Raw genomic sequence first — 17331 nt, forward strand, 5'->3', positions numbered from 1 at the left:
GTATTTTTTATTTATTGTAAACAATGTTAATTATTATTTATTTATACCAAAATAGATAATGCACAGTTAAAGTCATAGAAAATCAGTGAAAGCAAAAGGGCATAAAAGGTGGAATAAGGCGGTATATTGGTAACAAAACATTACATAATAGTTTAGATAACAGACTACAGTGTCTGTAATGTTAATTTGGAGCCAAAAAAGAAAAAGTGAAATTGGTAAAATTAAACAGTTAAGAAAGAAAAGATGGTCTTGATAAAATATTATAATAGCAATTAAAGAAAAATCCCACAAAATATAAAGGTATTTTTAGAATTTCTAGAAAAAACCACAAAGAAAATAAAATAAAAAATTAGTTTCAGTCGAAATAACTTGATCAGGAAAAATATTTAGATTTTGAAAAGACCCTTAAGAATATTTCATTTCTTACGTGCGTGGAAACATAAAAAAAAAATAGCGAGGGGAAAAATTCAAAAGGAAAGGCTGTTGAAAGAAAATTTAGATAAAAGACGTTAAAGCGGAAGAAAATCCTAAATTGTACATAAAATAAAAATGTGTTTATCTTTTTAATGTACGTGTAGAGCAGACGAAAACTGTGTTTATTTTTTAATTGTAATGAAACATAATTATGGAGATAACGAACAGTATTTGAGATCAAAAATCCATAAAACAATACAAAATAGGAACAGAGCAAACACGAACCTCCAAAACATCAGAGGTGGGATCGAAGCTAATAGTAGTTTTTCTTGGACGACAAGACAAAAATGTCACTCCTCAGCTTTTGAGAACCGATTGGTCAGAAACTTTTACTAACATAATCTTTATATAATTAAATTTTTATGATATATTTGAATTTAATTATGCAAACAATAAATTATACATTTTGAAAACTGCTCACATTACCATAAAGAAACATGATTTTTAGGGAACTATTTCTTGTGGTGCAAGGATATTTAAAAGACATTTCTTCAAAGCTACTGAGTCAAATCCTGAATTTTATAAGTTTCGATGTCGTAGAAAGACATTGATGAATTCTTTGCTTTGAGCCTAATATTATTTTTCTTGATTCAATTTTTAACAAATTACAATTGCGGCTAGTTTTTGATATTGCTGGCTATTCTATTGCAGGACAGATCGCAGATATATGAGAATAATTATTATCCCTTCTCTCTCTACTTGCATTTAAATAAATGGATAACTATAAAGCGGCGGTTTGATTTTGTTTTACAGAATTCAATGCTGTTTCCTATCTTTGTTTTCTCAAGACATAGATTTTATGAATTTTAATATAGTTATAATTATGTGTCATAATTTTATGGAAGGAAACAAAGGAAATACATGTATGCGTGGCTTATGCTAACAAACAAACAAAATTATCTTATATTGTGCTACAGTTTCTATTTTTTAAAAAGTGGGAAAAAATCATTCAAAGGAAAAAGTGTATAAAATGAAACTTACATAAATAGTAAATTCTACAGTTTCGTAAATGCATATCATTTATCGGATTTTGAAAAAACAAAACAAAAACAAGATACACTGTAGTGAGAAATTTTTTTTTGAATATCGGAAGAAAAGTGGGTTAAAAGAAAATGAAAAAGAATGTTGAAAGGGAAGAACAAAATACAAATTTAGAAAAAAAAATCCTGAACAATATCATAGCTTTTGAAATCAGTTCAATAGTGGAAAATCCAAGATACTAAGAGTAGAAAATAGCTAAGTCAGAGGAAACGTCTGTCAACAGATAAAAGGAGAATGTAAAAATAGAAAAAATGCATTTATTGACATAATGGATTTTCACATCAGAATTCCGTCTTTTTAGCATTTTTCAAGGAAAAAAAATATGTCAGGTGATTTTGAATAATGGGTTAGAAAGAAGAGCATTCAAAATAAAAAAAAATAATAAAACATATGTCATAAATTATTACACCTATTCTTGTCAACCGACGCTTCACTGCAATATTTAGTACACTTTTTATATAACAAAAATTAATTCACGATTTGAACATTTACTTTTAATGTGTTTCCGTGTCATTTAGGTTGATAAAAAGAAGAAAAAATGTAACAAAAAATCCTGCAGCTGGGCTCAAACCAAAACCATTTTGGTTAGGAAGAATAAGTCATTGATGCCTACTCATACAAGAGTTAACCTCTTTATGAAAAGCCCAGTATTTTTTAACACGGCTAAAAGTTGTGTTGGTACATTATGTCCAGTTTGTCACCCAGGTATTAAATGTCTTTCCGGCAGCGCTGACAACAACTGACTCTACCCGCAGACTTACATCTCTATCTTTGTCATGTTTAACCAAAGCGTCAATGATAAGACTAGTTTCTTCTATTTTAAAATTTTTACAATCAAAACGTATGTAGATATTGATTGTCACTGTGCAAAACATAAGCCCGCTATGTGCGCATAATTATCATCATGCTTTTATGATCAATTAAATAAAAAGAAGATGATGAGAATGGAAAATGCATTTACTCTTTCACAGTGAGCTCTAGAAGCAACACCAACAATTTATACGGTGAACATTCATCCAACATTTTTTTCTGCAGTAAACTTGACACATGTACATGTAACCATACTGCTCTATACATGTATATCGCATATGCAAAACTTTGAAATAAACATGATTAAAATTTGCAAATACAGGTAAGTATTAGTAGCTGATTTATGAAAAAAATTAAATGGAATGCGAATAATACATGGCATCTCTGACAGCAGTCTAAACCTTACAAATGTCTTCTGTAGTTTGAAAAAGCAGATCTTTGCGAAAAGTGAATAGATAGGCTAATTCTATTATACATGTATAAAACTGCGCTCACCCCAACTATCACACCACCAACACACATCAGCCAGGACAAAACATGATAAAATTGAAATACACACATGTAAAAACAGAGACAGACATGAACGTTTTTATTCCTCTGGTAAGTGTCCTCTACAAAAATTTGAATTTTTCAATTAAAATTTGTATATGACAATTAATTAGCACATCTTTAATGATTACACCAACCCGATCAACACTTGGGCTGTGCTAGAATAAGACCCCACTGGAAAACGTGAACGGCTTATGTCTCGCTTAAAGATTTCTGACGATCCTGCATGACCTAAGATTCTGCCAGCTTTCCTGACTATCCTGTCCAAAGGTTCTGTCAGTCACGATTTGCGTTCCTTTGCCAGTTATGAGTCTTATTAAACAGAATCAAGACAAACTCCGACCAGCGTTTTAACTTTTAATATGGAACTGACAAATTTTGATACAGGTCGGTGTGCTCGGGACGGCTGTCCGATTCCGACTGACTATTCAAATCAAAATCAACAGTATATATAACAATTAGAATGTGACATGTGTAAAAATGACATTTGGAGATAAATAGATAAAAAGTCTTGACACTTGAGTAAAACCTTAAAATAATTGAGAGCCGGATTATCGCCCTTTTGATGTTATTTTGCCTAAAGATAATTTAGCCAATATCAAACGATGACAGGTGTTAAAAACCAATTAGCTTGGATTACCTAAAATCTCCGGTGATATAATTCAATAAAGATCAAGAGATGTAAATTAAACAAAGAAAATAATTTGAAAAGCTCTAAAATTTAGAAAGAATTGTTTTAAAAACATGAAACATAAGCTTAATTTCAGAAACTAGAAAAATCTTTTAGAACAATAAAATTTCATCGTGATATAAGAAAACAAGATCTTGACCTTGTCGTTCACCGTGGGGGGTCATGATTTGAAGAATTTAGAATCTATTCTACCCAAGGTTAATTCCAAATAATTTTCTGCTATTCTGGCCCATTGGTTCTTGAGAAGATTTTTGAAAGCCTTTTCATATATACAGTAAAACTTCTCTAAACCGGCCAGCTGCCGGACTGAATAAAATGGCCGGACTAGAGGGGTGGCCGGTTTCCCGAGAATCTAACATACTGAAGAATTGCAGAAGTATATGATAGATGCTAGGAACAAATATACAATTGGTGTCTGTTATCTGTCAACGTGTTATTAATTATCGGCAGACACGTAATGTATTTTAAAGGTTAAAAAAAATGGTAAATTATTATTAGTGAGGATAAATTCGAAATACATGTTGATTTTTATAAAAAGGAATAAGAAGAAGAAGCATATTAACCATATGCGAAGAAATTAACTAGACCCTTTACCTTTACTAGAATCTATACACTGTATAATGCATGTATCTGTCTAAAGCTTACGTCATTAAAAAATATTTATATTTGTTTATTAAACTTGAAATCCTAGTGTGGCCTCGCCCTACCTCCCGGAGTCATGAATTTTACAAATAAGAATCTACACTAGCCCAGGATGCTTTCACATACGTTTTAGCTTTTCTGGCCCAGTGGCTTTTGAGAAGAAGATTTTTAATGACCCCACCCTGTTTTGGATTTTCTTGATTTTCTTCCCTTGAAAGGGGACTTGGTCCTTTATTTTACTGATTTCAATTTCTCTTTACCCAAGAATCCTTTATACCAAGTTTTGTTTAAACTGGCCCAGTGGTTCTTGAGAAATTGAAAATGTTAAAAGCTTACAGACGGACGGACAGACAGACAGCTAGACGATCGGACGACGGATACATGTAACAGGTAATCAGAAAAACTCACTTGAGCTTCCAGCTCAGGTGAGCTAAAAAGAATATGGAGGAACATGGCTTGGAGAATGCCTATAAATTCAGATATTAAGACATCATGTTCCATTTGTAAATTGAGTTCCAAAAAGGCATGGTCGCGAAAATTAATCGTCGCGAACTACTTTACTCCCGGTAAATCGCGAAATAAAGTCGTCGCGAATAAAAGTTGGTTTACATTATTTAAACTGAGTTCTCATTCTTAAAATTCATGAATTATAAGAAACAACCAATTTCAAGGAGAGAAAAGATCTCGGAAAAAAATTATTTCTGTAATAAAATATAATATGATATTCGTGGGATTTGAACTCTAGCAATAAAAATCCGAAGTATCATATTGCTTTGGGCCTTTTTTGTTCTTTTTAGTGTGTGTTTGCTTTCAGTCCCTGTGAGAATTTTGTAAATTGTAGAGATTTACCCATATTTAGTATACCTTAACATTAGATATACTTCTCTTGGGAATCCGACGATTTCAAAACCAAAACATTTCTTAGAAACAAGTCAGAATGGATATTGGCATGTTGAGCAGATAAAATCCTATAGTATGCCAATTTTCTTTTGATGATGGACATTTAGTTGACCCACTAATATCTAAAAAAAAATAGATATAATTGAAATTTAACCTTTCACTTATTGTTTGTTGTTTTTTTAGGCACTTCGTCTGCCTCCCCCCACCCCATCATCTTAAAGAAGCAATCTAAATGAGTAAATCGGAATCATGTTCATGCAAGAAACGACATTCGTTAACAACCTTTAGATTTCTGGGAAAATTTATTTTTTCAGCCTCTCTAAATATTTTAGTTTCGAATTTACTACTGCTGCTTTGGCCCTTCTTTCATCCTTTTCCTTTTCCCTTCTTTTGTTTATTAAATTCTTTAAGTTGTTTTTATTTGAATCATTTTTTAAACACCTATTTTAAAAAAAGGTGTCGACATTGATTTCTCAAAACATCGCTAATCAAGTGGTGCGATTCGTTTACACATTGGGGTATATGGAAGTGTTTAATTACCGCTTTTTCTTTAAACATAATATACTTCCATAGGTAATTAAAAAAAACCCACTTAAACATTATTTTAAATAAATGTAAAAAAAATAGTTATCATTTTGCACGTTTGTCGTACACAGTATAGGGAAAATTTACAGAAAAGCATTGCTAATTACAATTTTTCTTTTTGATTATTTGTTTGATTCATCAAATATACTGAGCCCTAAAAGTACAAATATATCCAATTTTTTTTTCATTTAACAGGATACAATTACTTTTATCGTGTAAAAAAGTGCAAAATAAATTATGTTTTTTAGAATTGTATAATTAAATATTATGTTTAATATAAAAATCCATAAGAGGGATGAAAATGCTTGATCAATAAACAATAAAACATGCTTTATAAATACGACTTTCAAAAGGCTTTTTACAGGTAGGAAAAAAAGAAAAGAAAAGAGCAGCTATGAATTTCTTTGCTTCTGTATTTGGTAAGTAAAAAAGTTAATATATATGTATGAGTATATAATTTTTTGCATAAAAGAAATGAGAAACTTTAATCTATGTATATTTTTATGTTTAGAAGAAATGAGAAATTTTAATCAAGGAATATTTACCTGGGTGGTGCAGTTGTTAGAGCGTCTGCACTCAATTGATAAGTAAGGACTTGATCCATTCTCGTACTTGCGAATTCATATCCCTCTTCGGGACGTGTAGACTGGTCATTTGGATAAGATCATATTCACCAGTCACCGAAGCGAAAAGAATTCCTTGATCACTGCTGAAATGCCCAAACTTCCGTGTAGAAGTTTAAATAAGCTGCCCTCCACCGACAAGTGGTGGCATTTCGATATGATGTGACATTTAAAAATCCAACCTATTTTTAAGGAATAATTGAACCAATTTTACTTTTAGCTGTTCTGGCATTCTTTGACACCGTCTCGTCAAACCCCTGCACCCCTAACCCGTGCGAGAATTTTGGCGTTTGCAGTGTTAAGAATTCTAGTCCAGTTTGCCAGTGTGTGGGGAGATGGTACGGACCAACCTGCAGTCAACAAGACATCTGTGGTTCGTCCACTTGTATTAATGGCGGCTACTGCAGTTTTGTGGGCAGTCTATACGGGGACTGCAAATGCCCACTTGCCTGGACAGGGTCATACTGCGAGGGTTTGTTATTTATAAATTATGCTTAACATAATAAAATTATAACGAACAACAATTTTTACGCTTACATGTAATAAAGTTCAATGTATGTAAATGTCAATGTATGTAAAAACCTACTAGGAATTGACAATTCTGACTTGAACCAAATCAATCCATATCAAAGTGATTAATATACTAATCAATTCAAGATGCTTTGGTGATGTATATCAAAACAAGTCTTTAATTTGATCTGTAGAAAGCAGAAACCTTCTACAACATGACTTTGAGAGTTTTAATCAATTTACTAGTGACGGCCTTAGTGTCATACAGGTAAGTTTGAAAACAGAATGACGAATAAATTTAAAACAACCAGATAATTTTTTTTTTGAATTTTATTATATAATTCATCGTTTTGAAAGCAGGAATGTGTAAAATGGATGATATAATTTTTTTTTATTTAAAGTATTTTTTGACAAATAACTTTCCTTTATGTCCGAATTTGAAGCATGAACATTTGAATTGAAGTTAAACGTTGATTTGTTTAATATGTGTTACGTGACTTAAAAAATCAATTGATTGCGATAATGTTTTTTCATTTTTTTTTTCAATACCACAGTCCTCAGTTAATACTTTCCCCGCTACTGCATTCGAAGGAACTACACATTATGGAAGCATAAAACCAGGGTCTACTTTCTTCCTAAGCAGTAATAATGTCGGAAATGATGGCACGTATCAATTTATTATTTTATCTTTTGTCTATATTTAAAAGGTACATTCCTCATATCAACATTAATTAAAATGAATCTATAAATATTTATTTTCATTTTAAGGAAGCAAATACTGCGTAGAGTTTGGATATTTCATGTATGGGGAGAATGTCCAGTTAGACGTAATACAGCACTACATTGTAAGTGGAACTCCCAAAACAATCTGGCAACAGAAAAGTGACAGTGTATCTGGAAGTCTAGGGAGTTGGCAAAAAGCCGAGTTTACATTTCAAGGACAAACCGGGACAACCTTTGTAAGTTTATTTCATTTTATTTCGTCCATTATTCATACACTGAATTGACGACGTATTTTCCGTTATTTCTCGATAATGACAAGGAGCACAAGGCAGGTGTGACCGGTCAGCACGGGATGCTCACTTCTCCATGGCACGTGATCCCTCCTCTGATGTTTTGGAGGTCCGTGTTTGCTCTGCTCCTGTTTTGGATTGTTTTATGGACATTTGATCTTGAATACTGTTCGTTAGCTTCGTATATTTCATTGATACACTGAAAAAAAAACACTAGTTAAAGTCACTAACAAGACTAGTGAATTTACTGTCCGTACAATCATTACCTTAAAAGTAGTTTTACTAGGTATTGCGTAGATTTACTAAATAATATTAGAAAATCTAGAATTTAAAATATACTTTCACTAGGGATATCTATATGACCCCAGCTCAATTTCAAGCTATCTTACCCAGTAAACAGAAAGATTACTAATCACTACAACCACTTTACGAGACCCACTAGTTAGAATGATTAAGTATTTCTTTCAGTGTATTGCTTGTACATAGCTTCCATATGAATATAAACGCTTGATAAATTACACACAAGATGTTGAAAGAGAGAGAGAGAGAAATATACTATATTAGGTGGTTTCAAGAAAACTTGAAGATATTTTTTCCTAGAAGTTTTTTCACTGAGGTGTGGGCTTTACAAGAATTACAGATCTTATTTTTGGTTTGTCGATTTTCTACTTCACATTTTTACAGCACTTAGAAGATTGTTGTCTGAAAAGTACATGTGAAAAGTAGTCAGAAAAGTACATGATACGAAACAAACTTTAAAACATGTTTCTGGGCCTCCTTGCCATCATTATCAAACTCATTATGACGACGTTTTTTAATAAAAGAAAATTTGTACCGTCACTGATAGAACTGTGTAGAAGTATATATGAATTAAGATTTTTTTTTTTTGAAAATTGAAGAAACTAAAAAACACAAACACGACTTAAAAGCAACCATTTTGATAAAAGGATATTTTTTGTCAAGCCTTTATTATTAAAAAAAAAGGTGTATGACTTTTTTTTTATAAACACATTATTTGTTATTATATTTCAGTTTATAAGTGGGTCAACTGAGAATAGTGGGAATGGAATCCTTGCTGTGGACCAGATTAAAACTTACAAAGGCAATTGTGTCTAGCTTCAGCATTTCCAAGTAGTATACTCTTAATTGACAAATCAATAAAATGATTAAAAGTATGCAACTTGACTCTAATTTTCATTTTTGTCTTTTTGTTTTGAAAAAGTATCAGGAATATATGCCTAGAACCCATATCATATTCGAAGGAGATCATAACTTGAAAGTATTTTTCCCAACTCTCTTTAAACGATTAAAATGTGTACCTCAATGCTACACTTTTATTTTGAATAATAGTGTCATTTATATTTTCATGGAACTAGGTTCAATGAGAACTTAATGTGCCTGTGTTTGTTGTTACTCATTATGAGATATTCAAAGGTGACATATAGATATCACCGCTTCCATGGTCGTCATTTGATTTAGCTTAAATTTTCCCTGACGAATGTTTTTTGTGTACATATGGAGTAAATAAGACTTTGGAAATCATTTACTCTTTTTACAATTAATGATATTTTAAAATATAATTGAAAAAAATCCACAAAGAATTAAAAAAAAATCATAACTTGAAATTAAAATTACAAGATCGCTTTTTTAATTTACTCTGTCCATACTCTTAAATGTGCAACGTGTACTTTAAAAATGGTAGACAATAAATTTGAAGTTCATATAAAATTTCATTTTTTCTTATAATTATTACAAGGCAATATGACAAAAAACCCTAGACATATCCTTTTGTGAAACTGTACTGTGTATACGGTTTATTCTGCGCCCACAACACATAATATTATATTATATTGCCGTAGTAGTGTCCTGTACCAAATATGAAATTTGTTCAATAAAAATTATATGTCTGTAATACACAAATTTAATTGTATGAGTTTTAAATTTGGTAAAGGACAGCAGTACAGTCTTTGTAACACGACACTTCTGACATACCGTATATTACGTGTAAGTGGAAATTTTAGCGAGGCGCAAATTAATAAGCGATTTCTTTCTGAGAACTGGTATTTTATTTTTAGCGAGAAGTAATTTAAGCGATTTTTAAATGCTAACTCAAAAAGCTATTACAAATAATACGCAATTAATTTTTAGTGATATTCAATTTTTTTGATGTCATCACTCTCGCTAATAATGCCAAAATTAAATCCTCGCTAAAATTCTACTTATACGGTACATTAAAGCTGAACAAATGTAAAATGTTCTAAGCACTGTGTTCCTAGTCTACGGGATGCTCTTTTCTCCGGGCACCTTATCCCATCTCTGGTGTTTCAGGGATCCGTGTTTGTCCTGTTAAGGATCCGTTATTAGGACAGAATTTATGAAATTGTTTACTGTTCATTCTCTTCATCATTTTTCATGTACATGTATGTTCAACGTTTTAAAAATAAAGTACGAAACATAGTTAATTGAGTTTCTTTTCACTCATTTCATCAAAAGAAAAATATACTAAGAAGGACCTCTAAATACCCTCGTAAGGTAGGATTCTTCTCTGGTTTCTTAGATGAAATATTCAAAGTACATTTGATTATACACGTATGTTATATATTTAGGTGTAATAGATTTAAAAGACCATATTTTTCTTTCCTCATCACAATTGTACAACTTTAAATAGAAATGGTAAATCGCGTTTGAAAACTAGCAGAAACTATATTTTTGGCGTAATGGTGGCGTATGAAGATATCTTCTTTTCTGTCTCTCAAAATTATTACAGAACAGTGGATTAAGTTAATAGTTTTTACACAATCAAAGACTTGAAGAACTTTCAAATGTAAGTCTACTTAATAAATAACAAAGGAGAAAAGTTCCTAAATATATCAATTAAATATGATTTTTCAAACAAACTAGTATTGTGTTTATCAGCTTTTATAAGATTCCAATCTGAGTACAGATTTGAGCCAAAAAATCCGTAAAAAGTTTTTTCCTCTTAGTAAACGACCGGAACATTTTGTTTTTGTATCATTTTGTATCTTTATGTGACAACTTTACCATATGCGAAAATGAGAAAATATTAAATATTGAAAGCATATAAAAATAATATATGTTTAAAAAGTTAAGAAAAGTAGAGAAATTTATTTAATATTTATTAATTTTATGTCAATTTGGTAATGTCATCATATAGGCCCTTTTTGGCATCAAAATTATATGCAAAAAGAAAACATTCATTGACAATCTTTTGCAATACAAGTAAGGATCGCATAATTACAATGGTATTTTTTAAAATTATTATTAATGCCTAGGAAAACGGTAATGACCTTGACCTGACTTTGTCTCGAATATAAAACGGTCAAATTTAAACTCACTGATACCACCGTCTTCGTGATTTAATATTTTTAAAATAATTTTTAAATACAAGAAAAGAGAAGAATCATACCTTAATACAAGAAAATAGTATAATTACAGAACTGTAGCTCTCTGCTTGAGCAAATTCGGACTGATAAAGCAGAGAGCTACAGATCCAAACCTTCAAAAATCCCCTTATTTTCGCCGCCGATTTTTGTCGCTCACTTTGGGCATTGTTCCTTGCATTATATACTTTCCCCAGCTTTAAAATGGTATTTAACAATTAATCAAACATTTAACTCTACTTCTTGATATTTACTGACCTTTCAACCCAACGCTAACAAAAGGTCGTTTGGGGTTACGGACGTCGAAATGGGACTCTTTTAAACCGACATTACAAAACTATATATTGGACTGTTTCGAACCGTCAAAAGGCAAATTAAGTATAAACAAATAAGAGTTAAATATATTATTAATTATAGAATACCATTCCAAAAGCCAGAGAAAGCATAAAATTCAAGAAATAATACCTAAATTATCGACAAAAAATGCACATGTTTTCCAGGGATCTGTAACTCATTGCAAGAAACTCTGGAATAATTGCATAAGTTACTACAATATGGTTTCAACTTTCAGTAGATAAAATGCATGTACGATTGACGACTTCGCATAAGTATTAAGTTTTATTTTAATTTCTCTTTTTCGTGTATCACTGTAAGGTTGATAACAGATGTTCATCAAACTTACACCATTTGATACACAATAAAAATTATATGATTTATATTATATACACTTGTACATTGACAAAATTTATTCTTTCATTAAGAAGGGAACTACTCAAAGCAAAGGTATTCTTTAAGAGAAATAGATTCTGATTTCTTGTCAAATTCTTAACCAATTTTCTATCTAAAGAATTTTGCATGTTTCTGTATGTATAAAATAATATGTTGATCTGGATATTATTTTTATTTCGTGTTCCCACATTTTTGTAAGATAATGGCGCTACATGTATACCTTGTCCTGGTTTTTATTCTCCTCACGACTCATGGAGAACAGACACAGACCGGAATCTGTAAAGACGTCTTACAGGGTTACCTGACAGGGAAACTTTCCTATCAGGTAGAGGCCCTAAAGCAGGAATTCAAAAGCTTCAAAGACGTCATCAACGTCATTGAGGAATCGATGAAAAAGTTCAAGGACGCAGTTAACGCTAGCATACAGGAAGGAGGTTAGCTGCAGATCTGTAGCTCTCCGAAAAAAATATATTGATAGACCGGAGAGCTACAGTGCCACCCATTGAAAAAACTGTATATTTATTGCGCACAAAAAAGTGCGCTCGGTTCTCGATTTTTTATCCATGTTTTTAAAACTGTAATCTCAAAATATTACTAACCGTGTGTTCCTAACTTATTCTTTCGCTGTTTTCACAACCAAACATTCCTCATAATTGTTGTTAATAGTCCTCCTGACCCTGATACCAGTATTGTAATCATCGAAGATTTCGATTATTTATACTGCAATTTTGGTTTCAAAGATAATTCGGTCCAATGTGCTTCGTTCAGATGTCAACTACGAGAGTACGTGATTGAGGATAAAGGATTTTTTTTAATCTTTCCTTTTATGAAAATTGAGGTAAGAATTTGAAAGAATTAATCAAGAACCGAGCGCACTTTTTTGTACGCAATAAATATACAGTTTTTTTTTCAGTGGGTGGCATTGTAGCTCTCCGGTCTATCAAAATATTTTTTGGGAGAGCTACAGATCTGCAGCTAGAAGGAGGTATGACTCTAATGTACATGAATAGTGCCTATTTATTATTATTATCATTTCATTCCATGTATTAAAAAATGTTTTTGGTAGGTATTGCAAACAGAGACATTATATATACAAGATGGGGAAAGAAAAAGTGTCCTTCAAACGCAAAATTAGTCTATTCAGGTAAATAAATTCTACATTTTTTAAAGTTGATTAAGAAATTTTCTGCTGTGTAGTTTTTGTTTGTCAATAAATATATTTCAATTTAATAGTGTAAAATAAAGAGAAAAATAAAGATAAAAAAAACAAACAAACAAATAGATAGGTAAAGACAGACAGACAGAAAGAAATCCATTATTAATAAACGAATTTACGATTGAGAAAATTAAGTAGGATTCGTCGGAGGATCGCATGCTGGTCATAAAGGAGCAGCTGTAGAACCTCTTTGTTTACCGAGGGACCCAGAGTGGGGGTTGTACAAGGATGGATTTGAAGGAGCTAAAGCTTATATATTCGGAGGAGAGTACGAAGCAAACACCTTCACAGGTCACTTTACGTCACTCCATGATCATAATGTACCGTGTGCTGTGTGTCTTGTTCAAAAAAGATCTGTAGTAAAAATGTTCCCAGGTGAGAAAATATCGTAAATGCAAGTTAACTCTAACTTTTATTTTAAATTTGCCTATTAGAAATTGTATATCTTTTTTTATTCCCAAGTGAGGAATTAAGGACGCTCTAAATACTGCATACTAAAGAGCTCTATTTAATACAGGGTAGTTTTATGCAGTCAGATTTGTCTGCCCTTTGAAGTAAGATTTAAGAAATTGTTATTTACAGTTTATTATATGATTTGCAATAGATTAAAATATTTTCAGCATTATATACATTGTAAGACCAAGACTAAGAAATTAATTATTTTCATTAATTTTCCCAAAGTAAGCAAGCAACAGTGATTTCTGCTCACAAATACTAGTAGTTCATTGTCTTTGAACATTTCTCCTGCGGAAACAAGGCACGTACCCTATGTTCTAACTGAAGGATAAAGTCTCAATATGCATATCTTTAAATGATATACTTTTCTCTGAGTCCAATACGCAGTTTCTGTTAGTGTTTAGAGCTTCCTCAGTAAAATATTTTATACAGCGTTTTGGACTCTGTAGCCGTATTTGAAGATTAAAGCAATATAAGCTGCATTTTTGAGACATTTAATTTGCTGTTAAAATGTTCTGTTATCGTCAGTCTGTCATTATGTCAGTCTGAAAACTTTTCACATTTTCAACCTCTTCCCAAGAATCACTGGGTCAATTTCAAACAAATTTGTTACAAAACGTCCTTTGGTAAGGGGAAGTGTAAATTATTAAAATGAAGGACCAATTGCCCATATACAACGGAAATAATTCATAACAGAAAAGAACAGCGATCATTTAAAAGTTTTCTTCTCAAAAGCCACTGCGCCAGAAAAGTTTAATCATGGCCGCCGGGGTAAGGCAGGGCCAAAAAAGGTTATCAAAGTTTTATAATGAATTATATACTACATGTAGCATATGTATATCTTTAAAAATCTCTTCTCTAGATCTGCTGTGCCAGAAAAATTTAAACGGATGTGGAAGCATCCTTCAAATTCTAAATTGTTTAAATCCTGATCCCCTGGGGTAAGGTGTTGCCAAAACAGGAGGAATTTAAGTTTTACACTGAAACAGAATATAAACAAGAGGCCCACGGGCCTTATATGTCACCTGAGTATTGTGTAACAATTTTCAAACAATTAAATTTGGTTCGTGTTTTAAACCAGAAGCCATGAAATTCACAATTCACAATTATGACAGAGGCACCATTGCTAATCATAATTATCAACTTAGCATGATTACTCTATTTACTTAATACTCAGAGGTAGATCAGAGTAACAAAGAGAAAACGCACTTCTACTTTGTACCCAGTTGTGCACCTCATCCCAAAGGAACCACTGACCCAGGGGCCACGTATTTCAAAATTTTGCAAATTTTGTCATAAAATGGTTGATTAATACCAAAGAGCAGATTTCAGAGCATTAATTTATTTTCAGACTATGTAAAGCACCACCCCCGCCCCCCTCTGACCCAGGGGGCATAAAAAAACCACTTTGCTAGATGCACCTTTTTTCATCATTAATATATGTACATGGATCATTGGCATAAAACTCAGGGGCAAAGGAAAATATTTTCAAAGAATAAATGCATTTTCACTATATAATCAATAGAGCCCCGCCCTAACACCAGAACCCCTGACCCTTGGGCCATAAAATTCACAATTATGGAAAAGGCACTCTTGCTCATCATAACTATCTGCTTAGTTAGTTTATTTAATACCCAGAAGCAAAGAAGAAGATTTTCAAAGAAGAAATGCATTTTGACTATTTAATCATTAGAGCCCCGCCCTAACACCAGAACCCCTGACCTTGGGGCCATAAACTTCACAAATCTGGAAGAGGCACTCTTGCTCATCATAACTATGTACTTACAATAGTTAGTTTATTTAATACCCAGGAGCAGAGAGGAAGACTTTCCAAGAATTTATACATTTTCACTATATATTCTATTTAGCCCCGCCCTAGTACTTGAACCCTTGACCCAGGGGACATGAATTTCAAAATTTTGGTAGAGGACTCAATGCTGATTACAATCATGCCAACAGTTTGCCTGCTTGATGTCCAGGAGTAAAGAAGAAGATTTTTAAAGATTGCAATAATTTTAGTGGTTTTGGCCCCACCCCTCACGCCCCAGGGGGGCGATGACCCTGAAATTCAAGATTTCTGTTCCCCTCCACCCATAGATGCTGTATATCAAATTTAGTTGAAATTGGTTTAGTGGTTTCAGAGAAAAAGCTGCAAATATTCAAATGTTAACACACGACACACGACGGACGAAAACGGATAGCAATAGGTCACCTGAGTTTACTCAGGTGACCTAAAAATATAAGATTTAAAAATTTCCTTTCAAGAACCATAAAAGCTGAAACCTAGCTATTTTGAATATTCCTGAAATAATACAGATTTGAAATTGTTCACATCATAAACCCCAGGGGTAGGGTCGGGCAACAACAGAGAATCTGTTATCATTTAATTGTAAGAGAAAACAAAAAAACTCAAGAACCACTGGGCCGGAACTTGCTGAAACTTATGTTAAAGCACACTGGGGGCAGTGTAGATTCTAAACTGCTCAATCAAGGTTCGGAGGGGGGGGTAGGGTCAGGCTACAACAGGGAATCAAAATCAAGATAAATCTTGTCCTCAAAAACCAATAGACCAGAAAAGTTGAAACTTATGTGGAAGCTTCCTGGGGTAGTAAAGATTTTTAATTGTTCAAATCATACACCCGGGAGTAGGGTGATGCAACAATAAGTTTAACCGGGGGATCAAGAGAAAAAATGACAGGGATAAAGTAACTCATGTTAGCCTTGTTGCCCACAGGTATAATGTTTTTAAATGCAAAGATTTTTAGCAAATCTTAATAAGATTAATGTAATATTCTATTTAAGCAAGAAAAACCTGCTTCAAAGGCTGGAAACTGGAATATCAGGGCTACCTAATGGCTGGACACCATAATCAGCAAGCTGGTTCCACATACACGTGCGTTGACAAGAATCCTGAGACCCTGCGTGGCGGCCATGCTGATGAAAATGGCTACCTGTTTTATTTCGTAGAAGCTCATTGCGGTTCACTGAAATGTCCACCATATTTTCAGGGAAGAGAAATTGTATGTGCGGTTTGTTCCAAAAAGTAAAGATAGAAATATATTGTTTAATTTATTGTCAGTTGACCAACTTTATAATCAAATCAACTTTTCATTTATAAAGTTATAGAAAAAAAAGAATGAAATGAAACATACAGCTTCTATGTCTATTTAAGAGCTAGGTTTCTTTTTATGCCTCTTATGACTAAGAAGAAAATTGTTAATAAGAGTATGAGATGATTTTCATATTAATTTAAATGATTAAATGTTTCCACAATATTTCAGAACGTTTTTAGGTAGATTGTCCTCATATTGGAAATAAAGGCTTTGTGAAATAGCAGAATTCTTTTATTTTTTTTGAAATTGATTAAAGATGAGAGCATTCCTTAAATATTTTTGATATGATCATACTCTTTAGACTAAAAATAAACTGTTTAATTAATACAATAAACAAGATGTGTTTGTGTGTGCCGTATGGCAACATAGCAAAGGTTAAACTTTTCTTAAACGCAAATTGATATATTGGTACACAAAGTAGGGTATTTTCATTGGAAATACAATTGTGAAATATTACAGTAGGTCAAGATTAAAGTTTTTTTCATCAGTACGAAAATCTCCAAGGTCAAGGTCAAAAGGTCATGGTAATTGTATCCAATGAAAGGTCTTGCCACAAAGAATACATATGTGTTGTATGT

The 17331-nt window shown here is 32.3% G+C and overlaps 1 protein-coding gene across 1 annotated transcript; it reads left to right on the forward strand.

The window, feature by feature from the left end:
* The first annotated feature begins 12170 nt into the window (after positions 1 to 12170).
* LOC134234212 (uncharacterized) lies at positions 12171 to 16687 on the forward strand. The gene is made up of 4 exons (XM_062716268.1): positions 12171 to 12402; positions 13035 to 13112; positions 13323 to 13559; positions 16443 to 16687. Exons 1-4 carry the CDS (start codon positions 12171 to 12173, stop codon positions 16685 to 16687), a joined length of 792 nt encoding a protein of 263 aa, XP_062572252.1.
* Positions 16688 to 17331: the final 644 nt, after the last annotated feature.

Source organism: Saccostrea cucullata, unplaced genomic scaffold (assembly GCF_032062105.1).
Source record: "Saccostrea cucullata isolate Sc308-1 unplaced genomic scaffold, CSIRO_AGI_Scuc_v1 ctg329, whole genome shotgun sequence".
NCBI lineage: Eukaryota > Metazoa > Mollusca > Bivalvia > Ostreida > Ostreidae > Saccostrea > Saccostrea cuccullata.